Raw genomic sequence first — 22,017 nt, forward strand, 5'->3', positions numbered from 1 at the left:
ATGAGGACCTTTTGTGCAAAAACAGAAAAAGGAATGAGCCTGTGCCATCTCAAATCTCAATATTCTGAAAACGACGAAAGAGCAGGCACCTCTGGGACAGAGGTAATAACAGCTGCCCTGTCATGCCATCATCTTTTTGGATGGGAATGTCTAACTTTTGTGGCCTTTTCTCCGTTCTCATCCCCTCAGCTCTCCTACCACTGGAGGAGGCCTTTCTTACTGTATTATCATTCTGCAGTGTGTGAAAAAAAAAATCTCTTTCATTCTGGATTTGAAGATAGATCTCTTCCCTAGTCAATGTATTTTTTTAAAATTCTAAGCATCAGAGAACCCCATTGCCTGAATACATTTTCAGTCCCTTCCTGGCTTGAGTAAATGGAAACGGGGATATGACTGAACAGCCTTGTTCATTATGATTCAGCCAAGGCCGTCCATACAAGTGAGGGATACGAAATATTGGTACATACCTTCCCAGTACATTCTGATGAACTAATAGGTAATTAGTATTCGATCTAGTATAGATGAATCGTAGAAGTGAGAATTGGGCATACATTTTAGGTTGAGTTGGAATCTTAAAGTGCCATATATATTTGCAAATTATATTCTTCAAACCTTACAGTTGATATTAACAGGCTATTTTAAAGAAAATTTCACCAGTGACATATCTTCAAATATAAAATGTGAAATGATTATTCTTTACAAAAACATGCTTTATAAAGGATTTTTTTACACTTCACTTAAACAGTTATAAGGTAAAATAGGTTTTGATTGTGATTAAAAGCTTTTCTAAAATATCTCATGATATTCTTCAATTATGCAGAATGAGTAATATATTATAGAAAGGAGCTGTTATCCTCTCTAATGTCATGTTGGAAAGAGATAAACAAAAGATTTATTGTTTTAAAAACAAATTCACAATTTTAAAGTTATTTTTCTTGTACTTTATCTCTGTGAGTTCAAATGTTGATTTTCACATTTTTAACTTTCATGATATTAAAAAACATACCAAACCTTGTAAAATAATGAGTACTATCTTTTCATTCAAAATTTCTTCTAGGCATTTTAATAAATAAACCATTTGTCCTAAGTAGTACATGAGGAAGAATATAACCTGTGGAGCTATTTTAAAATATAAAGGCTGTAGTGCAATTACTTGGAGTATGATTATACTTCCCTTTTGTCCCAAAAATCTTGGTGCCAGTTTTCACCTTAAGTTTTTCCCTTAAGAAGTGCATTGTCTGAAATTCTCAGTGCTCTCTTAGCAAGGTTGGGTTCTTTGTTGTCTTGACAGGATATGAAGGTCTTGATTCATGTTTACATGGAAGTGCACTACCACAGTTTATCATACCACTACTGAAACTATTTTACTGGCTTTCTGTCACATTACAAATTGGTTTTAAAATATGTTTGCCTTATATAAAGTCAAAAACTGCATTACTTGTGTTTAAATACTGCATAAACCAAATTTAGTGATCTATTTATTCTTTATGCTTGCATGGACCATGTTGTGTGCATTTCAGAATGTTCAATTATCTGATAATTTATGGCAGAGAAAAACCCTTTCCTATATTTCTCAAATCTGTGACTCTTTAACCTTATGAATTTAAGAATAATGAGTCAGTTTAATCTTATATCCTACAATAATATATTTGTATATATGTCCTATTATATTTATATACATGTGATCTTAGTTGTAATATATAGTGGTTTTGTTCTATGCTTACTTAGTTATAAATTTCAGTAAAGCACAAGAGAGATATACATACACATACTGATTTATTGACAAAAACTGCAAACATATTTCAGCTTGTAGGAAAAAAGATGACACATTTATCTATTTTATTGTCTTGTGAGGTCTGTATTGGTATTCTTTATTTTCAAAAGTTAATGGCAACTTTACTTAGAAGATCAATGAATCAAATACCCTTTAAAACTTGCATTACACCTATTTCAAAACTGGTATGTTTGTCAACAAGTAAAACTTGAAATACAAAATATAGTCATTTCAAGTAATACTTAACTTTTCAATAATTATAAGACACTTGACAGAACCAAGCTTGTTAAGATTGCTTGATCTGTGAACATGTTAGTGCTATAATTTAAAGAAACAGTATATAAATGAGACTAAATGGGAACATAGATCTATGATTCTGTTTGATTCAACATTAAATTTATCCTATGAGTGGGCAGATAAAATGGCTATTTTAATTCAATATCTTAAGAAATTATCCTTAGGTATGGATTTTTTACTATCTTGTGCTGATGTTGTATAATAAAAAATTACCTGAAGTCTGAGGATCTCTATTTAAATTACAAGGCTTTTTTGTCTATGGTTCACCTACTGGGACAGAATGAGTAAGATTTTGTGATTCTCGCCCAATGCTTCAACCATTTATTCTGGCACCCTATAATTCAAGAAAGGAAATTTAATTCCTACTTGGAAATGAAATATAGAGGAGAAATTTCAAAGCAAGCCACATTATCTATTGATCACAATGGGAGTCGCACAAAACCTTGGTAGGTTTTTTAAAGAAGGTATTTTTTTTCCCTACAGAGACAATTGTGTACTGATAATTGAAGTTAATAATTTTGTTTTAATTTTAACAAATGTGGGGTTGGCTGAGAACCTCTTATTTTGAGTTTGGAGAAAGAGAAGTATAATAATAATCTCTCACACGTATTGGTTACAAACTGCTTTTACCTAAGGTATTCTCATTTAATCCTCACAGCAACGCTATGAGAAGGCAGTTATTATTTTCCCCATTTTAGAGTAAAAAAAAAAGGATGTAAACTCTATGAGAAGAGGGTCAGGTCAGTCTTAGTAGTTCCTGTACTTCCAGTACGTAACATAGCAACTAGCAGACCATAAGCTCTCAGGAACCATTTGATGCATGAGATTGATTGGAAAGATTTAGCATTAAATGGCTTAACTTTTAATGCTAAAACTCCCCCCCATCAAGGTTGCTCTACCTAATAAAACTTGTAATTGCAAAAAAAAAAAAAAAATATAGCCAAATGAGAGGGCCAGAGCTTGAACATACATCTTATAACTCCAAGAACATTTCTGTCCTAGTTTTTTGGGTTTTTGGCTGTTCATTAGAGTTATCCCATCCCTGCTATTTTCCCTTTTGCCCCTGCCACAGATACTTATGAATTCTTTTAAAAATCTGTATACGTTTTAAAATGCATTTTTCCTTTTAGTTTTAAATACTTCTAACCATTAAAAAATAGTTGGAAAACAAAGTGTATTTTTCCTTTTTATGTTCTTTCTTGGTTTTGATAATTACTGCTATCACAGCATCCGTGTTCAACTAAAGCAATAAGACAGAAAGATGTGAAAATCTTTGACATCAAGTCACTGAGTGTGAAAATAGAACTCTATTGAGAAGATAATATGATCAAAAAAAAAATTCAGGTTATATGCTTTACCCATAAGGACTGTTATTTTTGCCTCTGGAAGATCAAGCCTGTATTTCATGGGCTGGTTGGACAGTTTTGGGAATGAGACAATAGAAACCTGCAACATCTAGCACTATAGCCTTTGTCCATCTTGTTCTGGTAGCAAAATGTTTCCCCTTGGGGGCAGGAAGAATTGTTTCTTTGATATAAAAAAATAGCAAAAAACAGAAGCCTTTCTTACCCAACCATACAGAGATAAAACAAAAGACTGGATTTCAAACCAAACTCTCCCAAATCTGAGCTTTTAGTAGGTACCATCTTTGCTGACAATTTCACTTTACTAATTATTCCCAGGTTTTGGATTGCTGAGCCCTCCCTCACACCTTTCTTCCTTTCTTTTGTCATATCATGATGATCTATAAATAATGTGTGCAGCTACTACACTTACACAAAAGGGTCCTGTTGGGACCTGAAACATCTTCATCTTTCTACTCAATTACATAGCTAACATGGCATTTTCCAGGGAGCCAGGACTTATAAATCCATAGTTTCAGATTTGTTTCCATAGCAATCCTATATTCTGCTAAAAATATTCTATGATGAAAGACTCTTGTTTTTTAAGTTTGCAGTCACCCAAATCCTGGGACTTTTCACTGGCTGCTTTTTCTTGATATAAGTCCAATCTTATGACATGCTAAATCCTCTCTCTGTCCCTTCTCCCTCTCTCCTCTCTTCCCCCTTCACAGGCCCCAAACATAATTTCTCTTTGTCTCATGGAAAGTAGTTAAGACATTGCCTGTTGCTACTTTGGGTTTTGCTAATACCCCTCTTAGCCAAGCATCTTATCAAGAATTTTCCTGAACCATCCCACAAAAAAAATCTGGTCTGAAATATTAAAATGCATTTTTAAAAGTTTTTTACACACTCCTAGGTTTTATTTTCCTTCAGACAGTGAGATTAAAATTGTTCCAGTTTACAACTTTATGTACAGTGGAGGGACAGTGTGAGGAGAAGTAGACTGAATCTGTTGGAGTACTGAAAACCATAACCCAAATATGGTGCTTTCGCAAGCTGAGTGCTTTGAATTAAAGAAGACTGCAAGGCAGGCTGGGTACAGTGGCTCATGCCTGTAAACTCAGCACTTTGGAAGACTGAGGCTGGAGGATGGCTTGATACCAGGATTTCAAGATCAGCCTGGTAAAGTCTCAAGGTTGGTAAAAAAAAAAAATAATAATAAAAATACATAAAAAAGACCAGCCTGGGCAACATAGCTAGACCCCATATCCCCAAAAAACAAAGACAAACCTGCAGGGCTTCAGAAATAGACTTCAGAACCAAGGTTTCTCTCTGAACCTTTTTCTTTCTCAAAGCACCAGAAGAGACTCTCTAAAATTTCCTTATCTGATGAGGGAAGCTTCTTTACAAAAGAAATGCAATTGTCTTAAGATCCCCTCTGCTCCCTAGGAATCTCCTCAAATAACCAGAAAGGATCAACCACTGGAGAAAAGACTTCGAGTTTTCATGCCCAGACAGACTTTTCATCTATTCTCTGAGGGAGAGCTTGGAGATGTTACCTGGGAGATTATCTGCAGAATAAGATAACCTTTGTTCAAAGGAAATCTCACCACTCATCTTCCTGCCACCTCCTCCAGAGCTCAGAGAAACTTGTCTCATTGTTCTTTGGGCTCATTCATTTCCCCTGAAAATCGTTTACTACCCTTCACAATCAACTGCACTCTACATTTCCTTCTCCCTTTTGAAGAGGGTATTTAAAGTGTCAACCATTTGGCCCTTCTTCCAGTCTCATGTTTTACATGGCTCCTAAGTTTATGCAAATCAAATAAATCTGTATGCCTTTTTCTCCTATTAATCTATTGTCAGTTATTTCTGTGACTCTTCAGTGGGCAGGGAGGAAGCTTTCCCTTCACTCTCACAAAACCAAGCAGCTTCCTCCAAGGAGCCAGAAGAATTTATAGTCATATTAGAGAACTTGTAGGGCACAACCGATCTAGGAATCTCTAGGGAGAAAAATTTACCCTATGTTAAAAAAAAAAAAAAAAAAACAGGGAGCAATTTTGGTCCAGAAATAACGCCCTAGCATCAAAGGACCAAGTTGATTTTGACTACATCATGGTGTCTTCACTTTGTTTTCACTCATTCATTCCGGTGAGTACATATTATGTCCCCAGTGCTGTTCTGGGTGTGTGCATGAATTCTATAACAGAATATAGATAATAAATTAGATAAATGAGTTAAATAAATATTGTGTTAGCTAGCCATATGTGCTAGAAACACATAAAGAAAGAAAAGTGGGGTAGGAAATATTTCTTCAAACCAGCCCCAGGTGGACTTGTGACATTGATGCTGAATGCAGGTTCGGCTGCCTGACACCTGAGAACCAAACACAAGAGGTGAGTGTTGGTGAAGGAAAGGTGATTTATTCAAGTTCCAGCAGCTTGAGGAGATGGCAGGCTATTGTCTCAAAGACCATTTCATCTCCTCTGCTCACTGAGCAACTTACAAAGGGAAGGAGTAAGGGAGGTTGGTGGCAGAAAGCAAGCTTTGTGCAAGTCATCGTGACTTGCTGGTTGGTTAACAGCAAATTATAGGTCACTAGGTCATCTAGTGGGTCTTGTCCTCAGCAGTCTGCAGTTGGCCTGTTCTATTCTTGATCTGTTTTTCCTCAAGGTCATTTTCTAATCTTGTGCCCAGCAGCTGTGTAAACCAGCAGCAGGTTAATTCTAAACTTTTAAGACAGAAGGAGCCAAAAGCATTCTGCAAACAAAATGGCTTCCCTTTAGCTAGCCTAGTGTTATAGTCTGAATGATCCTTGGGGTGCACTTACAATATGAATGTAAAAAAGCACAAAAAACCCAAAAAAGCCAATTTCACACAACACTTCTGAGAGATAATGAAGGCACAGGCAAGACTAAATTAGTGTAGAGTAGGCGCAAAATTAGGGAAAAGACATACTCCTTCTTTTCATAGAGCAGTGTGGCCATGGAGTACACTGCGAAGGAGCAGCTAGAGACAGTTTTGGAATAGAGGAGTTGTGGGGCCTGAAGGAGTGAGGAGCTCATGGCCTCAGAATATGCCAAGCTTCTGGGCCTAAGCAGCAAACATCACTGTGGGGCTCAGAGACAGAGCCTGAGAGGAGGGAAGATCTGGATGCATGTTGTGCTGATAGCACTGTGTCTGGGAGTAAATGTGAAACACAACGTGAGACTCTCACAGTGTGGTAGGTAGGGGAGACATGAGAGCTGACATAAGGGGTAGATGCACTGATGTGCTGCTAAATGTTGAACAAGTAGCTTTCTGAGTGTAATTCCAACATATGTGTTGGTTGACATTTGTGTTAAATTAATGAATAAGCTAGAAGAAGACATTGTTCAGCAGTGATATGAGTGATTTGTTTGCTGAGTTGAATACTGCAAAAATATATCATCCATTTTTGTGCCTATTCACAATACAACAGCTACAGCTATGATATATTTTAAGTGACATCTGCATTGACATTTTCATCATCTAAATCTAGAATAAACGATCAACAGAACAACATATCAGATCCTAATCCTTAGCATTGGTCAACATCCATGGTGGAAATGTTCTCACCATGGCTGACGTCAAGCTACCAAGGTGATGTCACTGAACATGGAGTCGGGAAGAGATGTGCATTATCTTATACTGTAATATTTCCACCATAGAGATAAAAAAAATGTAAATAACATCAAGAGCATAGATAACAAGAAAATGTAGCAAAATATTTAGAAAGTAAATTTTGAATATTTATTACTTTTGCTTTAAAAATCATCTAATAATTCTCAGTTCACATAATATAATTTTAAATAATGGCAATGTTTAACAAACAGCTGGTAAAATTCCTGAAAATTTAAGAAATGGCTGTTGTGAGCTCATACATGCCAGCTACCACTTACCACTGGTGAATGCCAAAGCTACATAAATGTGAGTTATTGATACTGTGATTTAATGTTTATCACATTAAATCGAATTGCCCTGAAAAGGGAGTTTTAAAAGATATATTTCAGTTCTTTAATTTTACTCTATTTGCTTTGATTGGAATGGGGTTTTTCTTTGAATATCTAAGCACTATATTTCCAAATCTCTCTTTGGGTGACATAAATGAGCAGATAATAATCTCAGCCATTATTTGTTGATTCCTGCTAGCTTCCTTCTCAGAAGGTGACTTTTCACTGATTCCTCCCCAAATTCTAGAAGTTCCTTACTGCATTTAGCTAACTAAAATCACTGCTATCTAATAGGTATTAGGTTAAGCCAGATGAAATTGCTGTTTTCTGACCATTTTTGACCCTCAAAAACAATAATTTTATATGCTTCAACCTGACATCTTTGTTCTAGTCAAACTGGCAGTGATGTTCCGCTGTCATTTGTCTGTGTTGTTATGATTTTGCCCATCTGAAATAATCTTCCTCTTCCCTTTTACTACTTCAAACTCCTTTATCTTCCAAGACTTAACTCCCACTTTTACCTCTCCCACAAAGCTATCCATGATTGCCAATCTTCATTAAGCAATTTTAAGTATTCTCTCCCTTGACCTTTTGTGATGCTTATATGTGGACTACAGAATTGAACACTTAATTATAATGTCTCATATTATTAGTATTGCTTCTTGTATAGTCTTGTCTGTAACTAGGCAGTAAATTCTCTGACAGACTAGAACTTCTTCTGTAACTTACAATGTATAATTGTGCTGAAAATTTGTATGCACTCTGGTATTTCAACTGATTTAGCTTTAAACGACATCCTTTGAAGTGGAACTTAATTAAAACTAGGTTATGTTGGTACTTAAATGCTTGGGCTTTGGAGGCAGGCAGACCTGGATCTACTTCCTTGCTCTGCTATTTGTAAGCTATGTATTTTTGAGAAAGTCACTAAAAAACTTTGAGCCCTTTTTCCTCTTTTATCAAGTAGGGTGGTAATGGTGTCTATACTATTGGGTGATTGTTAGGATTATATGATGAATCTGGATTATATAAACTCTTTTCTAGACACTTAAACCAATGGAATATATTTTTTCTCAATGTTTTAAGTAATTCAGGGAAGGAAAGATTGCCATTGTTTTTGTCTGGTTTAAGAATAAAGAGAAAACTGTTATTATAGTTATTTTTAAGATGATATTTTTTGGCTTGACTCAACTTCCCAATCTCCCAGATTAATACCTAAAAAATGGTGTGTATATATATGTTATACATATATAAATAGATATATACATACACACACATGTTTTGGGTGGAGGCACAGATATTTTTAAAAGTTGAAATATACTGGATTCTTGTTACTTGAGCATCCATGAGGATACTGTGGTTCTTATTACCTACCTAAAAATAAATTCTTATCATTTTATTATTCTTTTTTTTTTTTTTTTTTTTTTTTTTGAGACAGAGTCTCACTCTGTTGCCCAGGCTAGAGTGAGTGCCGTGGCGTTAGCCTAGCTCACAGCAACCTCAAATTCCTGAGCTCAAGCGATCCTCCTGTCTCAGCCTCCCGAGTAGCTGGGACTACAGGCATGCACCACCATGCCCGGCTAATTTTTTCTATATATATTTTTAGCTGTCCATATAATTTCTTTCTATTTTTAGTAGAGATGGGGTCTCACTCTTGCTCAGGCTGGTCTCGAACTCCTGAGCTCAAACGATCCGCCCACCTCGGCCTCCCAGAGTGCTAGGATTACAGGCGTGAGCCACCGCGCCCGGCCGCATTTTATTATTCTTGAACCTAGAGTTTTTTTGCACAGTAGTAGGTGCTAGCATTTATTAAGAACTTAGTATGCTCCAAGCACTTTTCTAAGTGTTAGCTTAGTTTATCCATACAACAATGAGGTATTTTCTATCATCCCTACTTCACAGATGAAAAAATATGTAAACTATCTTTTGAGTTACTGAGAAAAGTAAATAAATAAAGGCATGTGCAAAAATACTGAGAAATATTTTTAAACTATCTCTCACAGAAAGTGACTTTATAATTGTAACTAAATTTTAATATAGCCTTCTAAACTCCAAAATATATTGCTGAAGGGCAACTAAGAGTTATTATCAATACTAGTAAAATGAGTCCAATATGAACAAGGAATAATTTCCAAAACAGTATATATAAATAAAAAAATTACAGCTGAAATGCACTTTGTAGTTGATCATTGCTTTTATGGATAGTGGTATGCAGTCATTCATTTATTCCCATATTTATTGAAAACATATTGTGTATGAGGCATATTTAAATACATTAGTTACTTCTCACTTGTCCTTTGAAAGAAATTTAAATTATTGCATGAATTTTGATTAAACTGATTACAGAATTTTGAAACACAATGGAACCCCAACTAGGGCCAATGCTCATTTCCTAAATGAACATTTTATGTGCAAACAAACAGCTGTTAGAATCCAACAGAATTTAAAACAAGCTGTTTGTAAATTTTACTGACAGCTGTTTTTGGTGATTTTTGTCAACAGAATTTTCTTGCGTTTCATCACAGCATTCTTTTATTACAGTGTCCTCTCAAAGAATAACTTGCTTGCTTTAATCACGTTTACAGAGATTTATGACTTGATGCTTATTCAGTGGTAGAGCTTCTCAACACAAAATGTCAGTGAGCCTGTTATAAATTGCTTCTGGCATTCCTACTCTATCTTTTATTTGGCTGGGAGTATTTCCACCTGAAAGTGATAAATTCCTGTTATAACTGCTTTATGTGCCTCAGTAATTACACTGTACAGAAAAAGGGGGTTTCTACTGAGGTGTCTCCTTAAAAATAGCAAGCAATAAAAGGCAGTGGAATGGGCTGAACTCTCAAGCCTATTGAACAAAAAACAATGACCAGTGAAATATCTGTGTCAGACTGAATTTGATAAATGATCAGGAAGTACAAAAGATACCAAAACCTTTAAAACAATTGCTGTGGGGACATACTAATGTAAATATCCTTAGACTTTTGATCCTGTGACAGAAATTTGGCAGGTGACCACAAGAATGGAGTTAACATCCTTTCAAAAACCATTTCAAATATCTAGATGCTTCTAGAGAATTGAGTAATTTTTCACTAAATGCCAAGGTCTGCATGACATTGAGACTGAGTCTATATATGTTAGTCAAAGAGACTGTGGCCTGTCAAAACAGTTTAGTACAATCCATTGCAGCCAATAACTTGATCAATACATATAGGCACAACTGAACTGATCAAGAGGAGATTCACATTGATCATTACGATATCCATGGGTGGTGGGTACTGATTAGTTTTGGGCCTATTGGTTTCTTTGCTCCACATAAGTTGTCCATAGTACACGTGACAAAATGACGGTTTTTAATTGCTGAGGCTTTTTTGCTCTTAAAGGAGAAAAGAAAGGATGTAAATAAAAGATCAAGTTCATTAAACAAAAATTATAAAGATTTTCATTATCAGGTCCTAATATATGCCAAGGATGGTGTCAGGAATCTAGTGGACACTTTGAGATGATAGTAAAAGAGATTATGATCATTAAATAGGATTTATGCTTCCTTTCAAGGTTATTGCATCATATTTGCAAAGGAATTGCTACAGCAAGTATCTCTGTTCCAATAGTCACAGAATGAGTGGCTCCATCTTGCTTAGATTATGTGCTCTTTCATAACAGACTTTTAAAGCAAGTGTAGCTGGCTTAGTGCAACTTCCCAATGCTAAGACCAGACCTAAAAATGGGAAAATATATTGTGTACTTATTGTGAGTTAAGCTTTAAGATGTGTATTGAAGTTTAGGACAGTCCATTGTGAAGGGATTTCCATTGGTTGTGCTGCTCTGCTGGTTTAGGACAGTTTCATAAGCTGTAATTCCTTTCTCACAACAACGCTGTGAGTATGAGACTGGTATACATTAATCTTAAATTTACAAAAATGACACCAAGTTCCAAGATAGGTTACACAACGAGTCCATGGATACAATCCTGGGAAATGTGAGGGCTAGGTTTATAACCCAGTTCTGCTTGCCTCCAGATCTCTGTGTGCTTATTCATTATTCCACATTGGACTCCACAAAAAATAGCACAAAGCATATGACTTTAACGTAATAGCATTTTCACATATAAAGGCAAGCTCAGCCAAATGTGCAGAGCAGATACCACAGTCCTAGATGCTGAGGTGGTTTGTTCCATTCCTTCACTTACCATGTTTGGTTCTTCCTTATCAATTGTTTTCAAACTGCATTTTTTGAGGGGGAGACTCTAGATTTCATAGAGGTCCTTGCAAAGAAAATGTATATCTGACAAAGAGAATGTGCTCAAGAGTCAAAGTGATCAATCCCACTGCATAATACCATAATTAAAAGCCAGAGAAGAATAAGTGTAAAGGCCAGAATTTGTGAGCTGTATTCACACTCCATGGAGGGGAGAGTCTGAGTGTTATGGATATTCCATTTTGTTTGTTATATATGTTTATCCAAGTGTATATGAGGAAGATTTACTACTTTGTAAAACACTTCATCATACAACAGAAGAAAAAACATCAGCATTTAGATTTTTCAACAAACCAATATACTGACCTGAAGATCAGAAAAGAGATCCAGGCTGGTGATGCCTTTGTAGCACAGCACTGCAGAGAGTAATTGAAACGATGCGGGGGTGAGGGGTGGGAGGGCATATGGAGAGAGAAGGATGGGTAAATAGGCTAAAGCGAGCTAATCTGTATGCCTCAGAGTCCCCCTAGGACCAGAGTGTTACACTGCGGGAGGATGAATAATTTTGAAAGAATCTAAGGTACTTGGGAATACTGCTTAGTTGGAAGAGAACAGACTAGGAGTGAAATAGAGCAACAACTAAAGCCTAAACTTTTATGTACACAGGAGGTCCTTGAAGGGAAACTCTGAAAGGGAATAAGATACCATTTAGCCCTTCTGGAAGTGAGAAGAGGATATTGTTAATGCCCTAAACTAAGGCTTTACTAACCCTATGGATGGACTGACTTCCTCGCAGAACTTTTTCTCTGAAAGAATTACAGGATTTTACACATTGGTGGTGTACCTCATCCTGGAAAGGTTGCCCATCTTTTACTCACACACACACACACGAACATGAGAAAAGGAATTGGCTCTTTTTTTTTTTTTTTTGAGACAGAGTCTCACTCTGTTGCCTGGGCTAGAGTGAGTGCCGTGGCGTCAGCCTAGCTCACAGCAACCTCAGACTCCTGGGCTCAAGCGATCCTCCTGTCTCAGCCTCCCGAGTAGCTGGGACTACAGGCAAGCGCCACCATGCCCGGCTAATTTTTTGTATATATATATTTTAGTTGTCCATATAATTTCTTTCTATTTTTAGTAGAGACGGGAGTCTCACTCTTGCTCAGGCTAGTCTCGAACTCCTGACCTTGAGCGATCCACCCGCCTCGGCCTCCCAGAGTGCTAGGATTACAGGCGTGAGCCACCACGCCCGGCCGGAATTGGCTCTTGAAATTCAGGACCCAGGGTTGAGGGAGGGAGTTAATTCAAACACACACATCCTATCTCCACCAAAAACAAAGTGCCAGCAACTTGAGCTGTAGTAGAGCAAGGCTGGAAGGAAGGAAATGGAATGGGAAGTTGAAGATGGGGAAGTCACCTTGCTTATTCTTTACGAGTTTACTATGGCCACCATTAAACAGCTGCCAAGGACATCATGAGTCTTGGGGAGAGGGAATGGGGAAATGGCAGAGGAAAGGAAAAGAGGAAACTAACAGCAGAAAGAACTCATTGCACCTGCAACATAATTCATTTAATAACACTGTATAAATAGGCCAATTACAATTGTGTGGTCCCCAAAGCATTTTACTAAAATGTGAAATTTCCATTAACTCTGATCACAGTTAAATTGTGCCCTAATTAAAAAAGCACCTGATAAAAATGTTCGGTGTTATTACTTGGTAAATAAAGCATCAACAGTACTGGATATATATAAGCGTCTTCAATTTGTTGCCATTTTTTTGAGTACTTATGATGTAGGTGATTTTACATTTAATCTCACTTAATAATCCCAAATGTCTGTATGATAAATATTATCCCTATTTTGCAGAAAAAGGAAACTAATGCTCAGAGAGCTTAAGACTTGACTTAAATCGCACAATTATTTAGTGGAAGTGGGATTAGAAGTGGGACTGACTCTTGAAATCCTCAATTCACTCCATTAACACCATAGTGTCTCTCTAAGTTTTAACATTTTGTTTTCTAGAGTTTGATTTCTCTGAGGCTCAGCAAAGAGTAAGCTATGGTTTAACAGGGTTAATAATCAAGGACTAACTTCTTGAGTGCCTCTGAGTTTTTTAAAAAATTGTTAGTTTATGTGCTATCATATGTCTAGTTAAAACACCTGTTAAGACCTTATTTAATTGTACTCATTCTGCTTCTCTAACCAAGTATTTGATTTTGGCCAAGTCACTTAAACTCCTTGAGCCTTCATAATTTACTGGAGCCATTAAGAATTAAAAAGATCTGGGTTAAAACTCTGCTTCTCTCATTATCTGTGCCTCCACCCTGGGAAAGTAACTTAAGTTCTCTGAGCCACACCTGCCTCCTCTTTTAAAGAACACTCTCTTAGCTGCTATAATACAAAATACTATAGCCTGGGTGGCTTAAACAACAGAAATTTATTTCTCACAGTTCTGGAGGCTGGAAGTCCTGAAATAAGGCTGCCAGCATGGGTGGGTCCTGGTGAGGGCTCTCTTCTCCTGCCTTCTTGCTGTGTCTTTGCATGGCAGAGAAAGAGGGAACTCTTCCTCTGCTTATAAGGACAATAATCCCATCGTGGGGGATGGAACCCTCATAACCTCATTGAAACCTAATTACCTCCCAAAGGCTCCACCTCTAAATACCATTATGTTGGGGGTTAGGGCTTTAACAGGAACTTGGGGGTGACACAGACATTCAGTCCATAACAGATACTAATACCCATTTCATAGGGTTCCTATGAGGATTTAGGCAGGTAATAATATAGGGAAACGCTTACAACAGGGCCTGGCTTGGCTTGCAGGTAGTCCAATGATTCAACAAATGCGGAGCACCTGCTGGAGCCAAGCACTATATGTGCGACATGGCGCTACATTGGGGAATATGTCAGATGCAGCCAGTCTCTGGTTTTTTGGAGGTTTTGGACTAGATGGGGAAACACTAACATATATGTATATATATACAAACTGGTGATATGAAGTACCTGAAAGAATCTAGTCCAGGGACCAGGAAAACCTTCGAAAGAGTGATATTGAGCTGAGACCCCAGTGAGGAATGGGGAAGAGGACAATTTCAGGTTCCAAAGGGAATCTCTGTGCAAATGCCCTGAGGCAGCAAGGTGTAGGTGCTTTTAAAGACCTGATGTAAAGCCCTATTGGGGTGGGACAGCGATGGCTGGGGAATATTTTGACAAGAGGCTAAGAGGCTGATGTAGGCCTGGTTAGTCAAAGAGCAGTGCAGTGAAATACCTTTAAAGAGTTTTAAGAAATGGGTGGGCAAAGCTTTTTCAAGTTCAACAGTAATCTAAACAGCAGTCCTTATAGCTAACGTTCCATTAATAGTTTTTCGGTTTGTGGCTTTTCCAGCGGCTAAATTCGCCTGAGGGTCCCTAGAACCTAAACTCCGGGAAGCGGTGACTTTCCGTTAGTCCTAGGCGTAATGCCTTCAGGCGGCCCTGCCCTTCTCCCGCCAACCAGCGCGCTACTGTGGCCCCGCCCCTGGGGCCCGCGCGCCGCGGCTTCGGTAAGTTTCAGCTCCAAGCCCCGTCCCAGGCCCCGCCCCTCCGTCCCTAGCACCTAGACTTTGGCGAGTTCCAGCCGCCCCGCCCCGCCCCGCCCTCAGGCCCCGCTCCTGGGTCCCGCGCGCCGGGACTTTGGGCCAGTTTCAGCCGCCCGGCCCCGCCTGGTCCCGCGCGCCCCGCCTCCCGGCCCTCCCTCCAGAGACGCGGGAACCGCTGGGTAGGGGTCGGCTTGCTGGCCTGCGGCGTCTTCGTGGCTGTCCGAGTTCTCCCGGCCTCCCGCTCTTCGAGAAGTCTTTCCCGCGAAGGCGGGGCGATGCCGGGGAACCGGCAGCCGAGGGTCCGCTCCGGGAACGAGCCTCGTCCCGCGCCCGCCATGGAGCCCGCGGGCCGCGGGGCCTGGGCCCACAGCCGCGCCGCGCTCGGCCGCCTGGAGAAGCTGCTGCGCTGCTCGCGTTGGTAAAGATGGAGCGTCGAGGGGTTGCCGCGAGGGCAGTGCCCTGGGGCGGGGGTCGCCCCGGTCTCGGGGGGACCGGGGGATCTTTTCTAACCTCCCGTTTCCTCCTCTCACTGCCGCCCGGCAGTCGGGTCGGCGAGCAGAGTTGGTACCTGCTCAGGGATCCCATCCTTGGCCCCCATTCGCATTCTTTCTGGGCTGCTTCCCAGCCCCCCCTTGCACCGAGTCCAATTAAAACGGCAGTTTTTGAACTTGAGCGGGCTGAAGAACCGTCTGGGGGTGTGGCTAAAATGCGCACGCTGGCCCCGCCTCCGGAGTTTGAATCGTAGGGCGCCGGTGGGTCAAAGGCCTCCGCGCTTCCTACCCGGCCCCGGATCCTCGCGCTAGGGGCTGCGGGGTCGCCCCAGAGGCCCTCTAAGTTAGAAGCAGCTGTCCCTCTTTGCTGAGCTGGCTTTTTTGACATCTTCCCCGTAGCAGCTTTTTGGGGTGGGATGGAGTGTTGGGGACTCTTGTGAAGGGTAGATTGAAGATGGCGGTGTGGTGGACGCCGCCAGTTCTATTTCTCATTTTCTTGGTTTGGTCAAAAGACTGGCTAGGGGTCCCGGCTTTTCGAGATTCTGTTTATTATTATTTTTACCTATTTTCCTTCATGCCGTTACACTGTGGGAGTCCTCTTGAGGTTTTCATTTCATCCAAAGACATTTTCATGAGTGGTACTTCTTGCTCCTTTTCTTGTAGCTCTTTCTAGTATAGAAACCAAGGAAGTTTATAAAACCCAAGAAGGGCTTGTCTCACTTTTCATTTCTTCTAAAAGTATTTATTGCTGTGTGGGCAGCTCAGTATTTCTGCGTCAGGATCACTCTGTCGGGCTTTCTGTTTGTATCTGTCACAACCATATTTCTTTTTCTTTCTTTCTTTTCTTTTTTTTTTTTTTGTGACAGAGTCTCACTCTGTTGCCCAGGCTAGAGTGCCGTGGCGTCAGTCTAGCTCACAGCAACCTCAAACTCCTGGGCTCAAGCAATCCATTCCTGCCTGAGCCTCCCGAGTAGCTAGGACTACAGGCATGCACCACCATGCCCGGCTAATTTTTCTATATATATTTTTAGCTGTCCATATAATTTCTTTCTATTTTTAGTAGAGACAGGGTCTCGCTCTTGCTTAGGCAGGTCTCGAACTCCTGATCTCCAGCGATCCTCCGCCTCCCAGAGTGCTAGGATTACAGGCATGAGCCACCACGCCCAGCCTCAAGCATACTTCTTTTTGGACTTTGTTTTTTTCGCTCGGATTTCCTACTTGCAGAACTTAGTTACTCCTATGTTGCTTATACACAAAGTGTAAGTAACATAGCCACTTTTTCTTTAAAAATGAAAAAGCTTAACTGTCATAGTTTTGTACTTACATTTTGTTTTACAGAAACTTTTAACGTCCATGACAAAAATGACATCATTGCATTCTTTAGACAAGTGACACTTTTGCTAGAATGAGCACATGAAGACATTTTGAGTTGTGTGTGTATGTTTTCCCATGGCACATGGGTCATCTGAGAATAAGATTTAAGACTGGCTCTCCTGTAGTAACAGAAGCAATTAAGTTCATAGCTTAATAGTTCAACAAAAGTTAGACATTCACTTGGCACATTTATCCTGAGTTCAGGTTCCAGCTTTGATACTATCTAGTGGGCCAAGTCATTCAACTTCACTGTGCCTCATTTTCCCCATATGAGTAATAATGATTAGCTCTTTCTCCTGTAAGGATTTAATAATAAATTTATTGAGCACTTCCAAAGTACTGGACACTGCTCCAGGTATTGGGTATTTGTTAGTGAATAAAGCAGACAAAAATTCTTAAGGAACTTATACAGGAGGGAAGAAACTAAATGAAATTATACAGTGTTAAATGTGGTGGTTGTCATAGAATAAATGATAAATAATAGATATAAAAATACAAAAGAATGTGGTCTCTGCTTGCTAAGTGATTTAGAAAAGACAAAATAGGTATTCTGTATGAATAATCTATAGACTGTCCTGAAATCCAACAGAGCCAGTTTCAATTTTACCCCCCATCAAATATTTTTCCAGTTTCTTTCTTTTTCTCTTTTTTTTTTTATTTATTCCTTTGTGCTCTTTTTTTTTTTTTTTTTTGAGACAGTCTCACTCTGTTGCCTGGGCTAGAGTACCGTGGCGTCAGCCTAGCTCACAGCAACCTCAGACTCCCAGGCTCAAGCAATCCTACTGCCTCAGCCTCCCGAGTAGCTGGGACTAGAGGCATGCGCCACCATGCCCGGCTAATTTTTTCTATATATTTTTAGTTGTCCAGCCAATTTCTTTCTATTTTCAATAGAGATGGGGTCTCACCCTTGCTCAGGCTGGTCTTGAACTCCTGAGCTCAAACGATCCACCCACCTTGGCCACCAGGCCTGGCCTAGGCCCAGATTTTTTTTTTTTTTTTTTTTTTTGAGACAGAGTCTCACTTTGTTGCCCAGGCTAGAGTGAGTGCCGTGGCGTCAGCCTAGCTCACAGCAACCTCAAACTCCTGAGCTCAAGGGATCCTCCTGTCTCAGCCTCCCGAGTAGTTGGGACTACAGGCATGCACCACCATGCCCGGCTAATTTTTTTGATATATATATTTTTAGCTGTCCATATGATTTCTTTCTATTTTTTAGTAGAGATGGGGTCTCGCTCTTGCTCAGGCTGGTCTCGAACTCCTGAGCTCAAAGGATCCGCCCACCTCGGCCTCCCAGAGTGCTAAGATTACAGGCGTGAGCCACCGCGCCCGGCCATAGGCCCAGATTTTTAATATGGCTCATCCATTTGACCAGATGATATTGAATGCCATTGATAATTTTTTAAGTTAATAATTAGCATATGAACAACTGATGGATGAACTCAATCTTAACTCTTTCTTAGAATGCAGATTTTTCACATTGGGCTGTGTGTGTTTTTTTCTATCCGGGGTCAGATCGTAAATATTTTAGGCTTTGCTGGCCACAAACAGTTTCTGTGAATTTTGTTTTTTTACCTCCCTTAAAAATGGTCCACAGGCAATTGTTTGCCAAACTCTGTTTTAAAAGGTAAAATGTCTTAAGTTTAAAAATCCTTTTTTGCATAAAATTTTATATCGTGGGTTCTAAGATTTAGAAATGCTTTCCTTTCTTAGTGCTCTGCATTGGCACTGTCTGTAGTGAATGAAGCCTGGCCACCTTCACCTTACCCAGGAGAAAACATTCTTTCCACCTCTGCCTTTGCCCTCCTAGCTGCCTGACATCACTACTGGAAAGGAGCAACTCAGGATGGTGTGCCTCTCACTTTTGCTACTCACCATTCAAAGCAGTGTCATGTTATTTGAAATCGTGTCAGTATATCCTTTTACAGTTTCAAAGTTCTACCCAGTGGGCTAGTGATTACCCCGATTACCCTCTCATTCAGCTGCAGCTGTCATCTATCTCGTGTTCCCAGCTGTCATCTGTCTTGTGTAGTACATTGGATATATTTTGTAGCAAGCCTTACTTGCTGTGAGGGGGGACTGGCTACATAACAGGGCTTCCCTTCTTGACCTTTAACATAAGTACAGCTTCAAGGTGAAGCTGATCAAAGTGTTCAAGAGGCCAGATGTGACATTTGTGTTAGGGCCAAGCCTCACAATTTAAAGATTTGGAAAAGGGGACAGGAAGACCATATCATTTGAGAGGCTGGCAGAAAGCGCAGTGATAATGTGTTCCTAAAGGAAGCAGGAAATGATAAGAGGAGCTGCAGTGTAAAAGCCCCAGGTGTCATATGACACACTTTTGTGAATTAAAATAATGAGGTGCCTATTTTGGGGGGTGAGGGTGGGGTTTGGCATCTACGACAGTTGTGACTTGGGTCTTTTTAATCAACTTTTAATAAAAAGTTAAAAAATAACCCTGTAACTTTTAGGATGAGTGATTTTTTTTTCCCTTGAATTATCTCTTATCATTTAAAAGGTGATTAAGATTAATTTAGTATTCTTTCATATTTTGAGGAATGTAGCTTCTATAGCTTAGTGGTTAAGAGCATGGATTCTGGAGTCAGACTCTGGCTTCACATCCCAGTTCAATGGTTTTGGTCAAGTTATTTCATCTTTGTATGCTTCCTTTTCTTTATCTGCAAAATGAGTTAGTAGTAGTTTCTGCCTTACAAGGGGGATTAAATGAGTTGATATTTATAAGGTACTTAGAGCAGTGCCTGTTATGTACGAGGTATGTATGGATGTTTGTGAAATAAAGTACAGATTTCCTGACTCCAGCTTTCAGCTTTTGCCTTTCTTCATGAGTTTTGCGTCTTCCGAGGCATCCTTAAATGGGGTGATTGTTCCTTTCAGTTTGTCCTGATGCTGGTTAGTCATTAGAACAATAAGAAAGTACTGAGGCATTGCATTAGCAGAGGAGGGGATGCATTTTCTACTCTTAAGGAGCATATGCTTAATTTCAAGGGATAGAAGGTATATTTCAGGGTAAATTACAATGCGGGCCACCTTGGCCAAGGGGATGGTGATAAGAGTTCTTGGGTGGGGCCCACGACAGCTTCATGGACTTTTGAACTGGGCCTCAAGATATGGATAGATTTTTAGAAATGGAGCCAGGTAGGGGAATATTAGCAAATAACAGTATACTAAAAAGAATTGTTGAGTAAATGGGGAGTGGGCCCGGTATTAAGACAGGGTCACATCAGACAGTAATATTCATTTGGTTCACATAGTTAACTTTGTAAGGAGAGCAACTCGTGTAGCTTTCCTGGGACTCTGGTGTCCTCATCTGTAAAGTGAAGAAGATGGACTAGTTGATTTTTTTCTAAGGTTCCCTCCAGTTTGCAGATTTCATAATTATTAGTGTCCACTGGATGTAAAATATTGTTTAAAACTTTTATTGAAGTATACATACAGACAGAAAAAGGTGCAGATTGTTGGTATTCTGCTTGAATCATAACCTACCAATTAGAATCTATTTATTGTGGGATTTATTTACTTATGTGGTATTTTGATGGATTGATATCTGTCTCCTTCAGTTATACTACACATTTAGTAAAGAAACAGGTTCACTTTGTAGCCACAATGCCAGACACATAGTTTCTTAGTGTTAAAGGTTAAATTAATGTATGAAAGAATTTAGGTTAAGGTAAGATCACATTTGAAGGGCCTTTGCAAGTGGTAATACCAGAAGGACCTAGTTAATTTACCTGAATTGCCAAGCATCCACCATAGGTTTCTGAGGTTAATTGCCTGTAGTGAACAGTTACTGAGGCCTCAGGGCAGATGTAGAAGGTCCAGGTCTTTCCTCTGGGATTTAGAGCTAGAACTACAACATGCACAGTCCCAATACAGGCATACACACAGCTGGTGTTATGTAGGTCTTTGACTGCCAGAGTAACTTACTGGACATATTGAGCTCACTTTATACTGTCCCCCATAACAGAGGGGGTGGCTTTACAAGTGAAGTTGTTGGTATATACTTCTGGGCTCAGAAGGAAGTGTGGATGGGATGAGAGTGGAAATTTGAGAGTCACCTGCATATATATGGTAATTAAGGGCATACTTCTGGGGAATGCATAGGGGAGAAAGTGTAAAAAGAAATGCCTAGGTTTGAGCCTTGAGACTCAACATTTACATTTCAGGTGGAAGAGGAGGCTTTGAAGGACAGGAAGATCACCAGTTACTTACATATTGTTTTGCTTTGGAAGAAAGGAAATAGAAGACATAATAATCAACTCTGAGTTGTGTATACATGATATTCTCTGTGACTTATCTGTCTCTTATAGTAGGTTCTATTATAATTAGTAATTAATAGACAGTTCTGGCTGGGCGAGGTGGCTCACGCCTGTAATCCTAGCACTCTGGGAGGCCGAGGCAGGTGGATCCTTGAGCTCAGGAGTTTGAGACCAGCCTGAGCAAGAGCGAGACCCCGTCTCTACTAAAAATAGAAAGAAATTAGCTGGACAACTAAAAATATATAGAAAAAAATTAGCCGGGCATGGTGGCGCATGCCTGTATTCCCAGCTCCTGGGAAGGCTGAGGCAGAAGGATTGCTTGAGCCCAGGAGTTTGAGGTTGCTGTGAGCTAGGCTGACGCCACAGCACTCTAGTCCAGGCAACAAAGTGAAACTGTGTCTCAAAAGTAAAAAAATAAAAAAAAAGACAGTTCTATTGCCCATTTGACTTTTGGATTATTTGACTTATGCATTCAACATTTCTTGACACTAAACAGACATGATTTTTTATTTTTCCCATGTGATTTATTTGAATCTGGCATACAAAATAACTATACAAAATAAGATGCTTCCATGTCATCCATATACCGTATTTTTTAAACACTTATTTATTCTGAAGATAAACACAACAGGTTGTTTAACTGGCTTGGGAAGCCCATGCATTTTGATGTTAAACATGTTGGCCCACAACTTAAAAATGCTTTCTATTTTTAAGAGGTAAGAGCACTGTGGG

At 39.5% G+C, this 22,017-nt stretch overlaps 1 protein-coding gene across 1 annotated transcript in view; it reads left to right on the top strand.

Annotated features, from left to right (window-relative positions):
- Nucleotides 1-15,469: 15,469 nt before the first annotated feature.
- Nucleotides 15,470-22,017, top strand: part of BARD1 (BRCA1 associated RING domain 1) — a 78,285-nt gene continuing 71,737 nt past the window's right edge. Inside the window, exon 1 of the mRNA XM_069467495.1 lies at nt 15,470-15,567. Coding sequence (XP_069323596.1) covers nt 15,485-15,567 — 83 coding nt within the window. The 5' untranslated portion in view covers nt 15,470-15,484. The remainder of the gene's footprint in view (nt 15,568-22,017) is intronic.

This window comes from Eulemur rufifrons, chromosome 1 (genome assembly GCF_041146395.1).
Source record: "Eulemur rufifrons isolate Redbay chromosome 1, OSU_ERuf_1, whole genome shotgun sequence".
Lineage (NCBI taxonomy): Eukaryota > Metazoa > Chordata > Mammalia > Primates > Lemuridae > Eulemur > Eulemur rufifrons.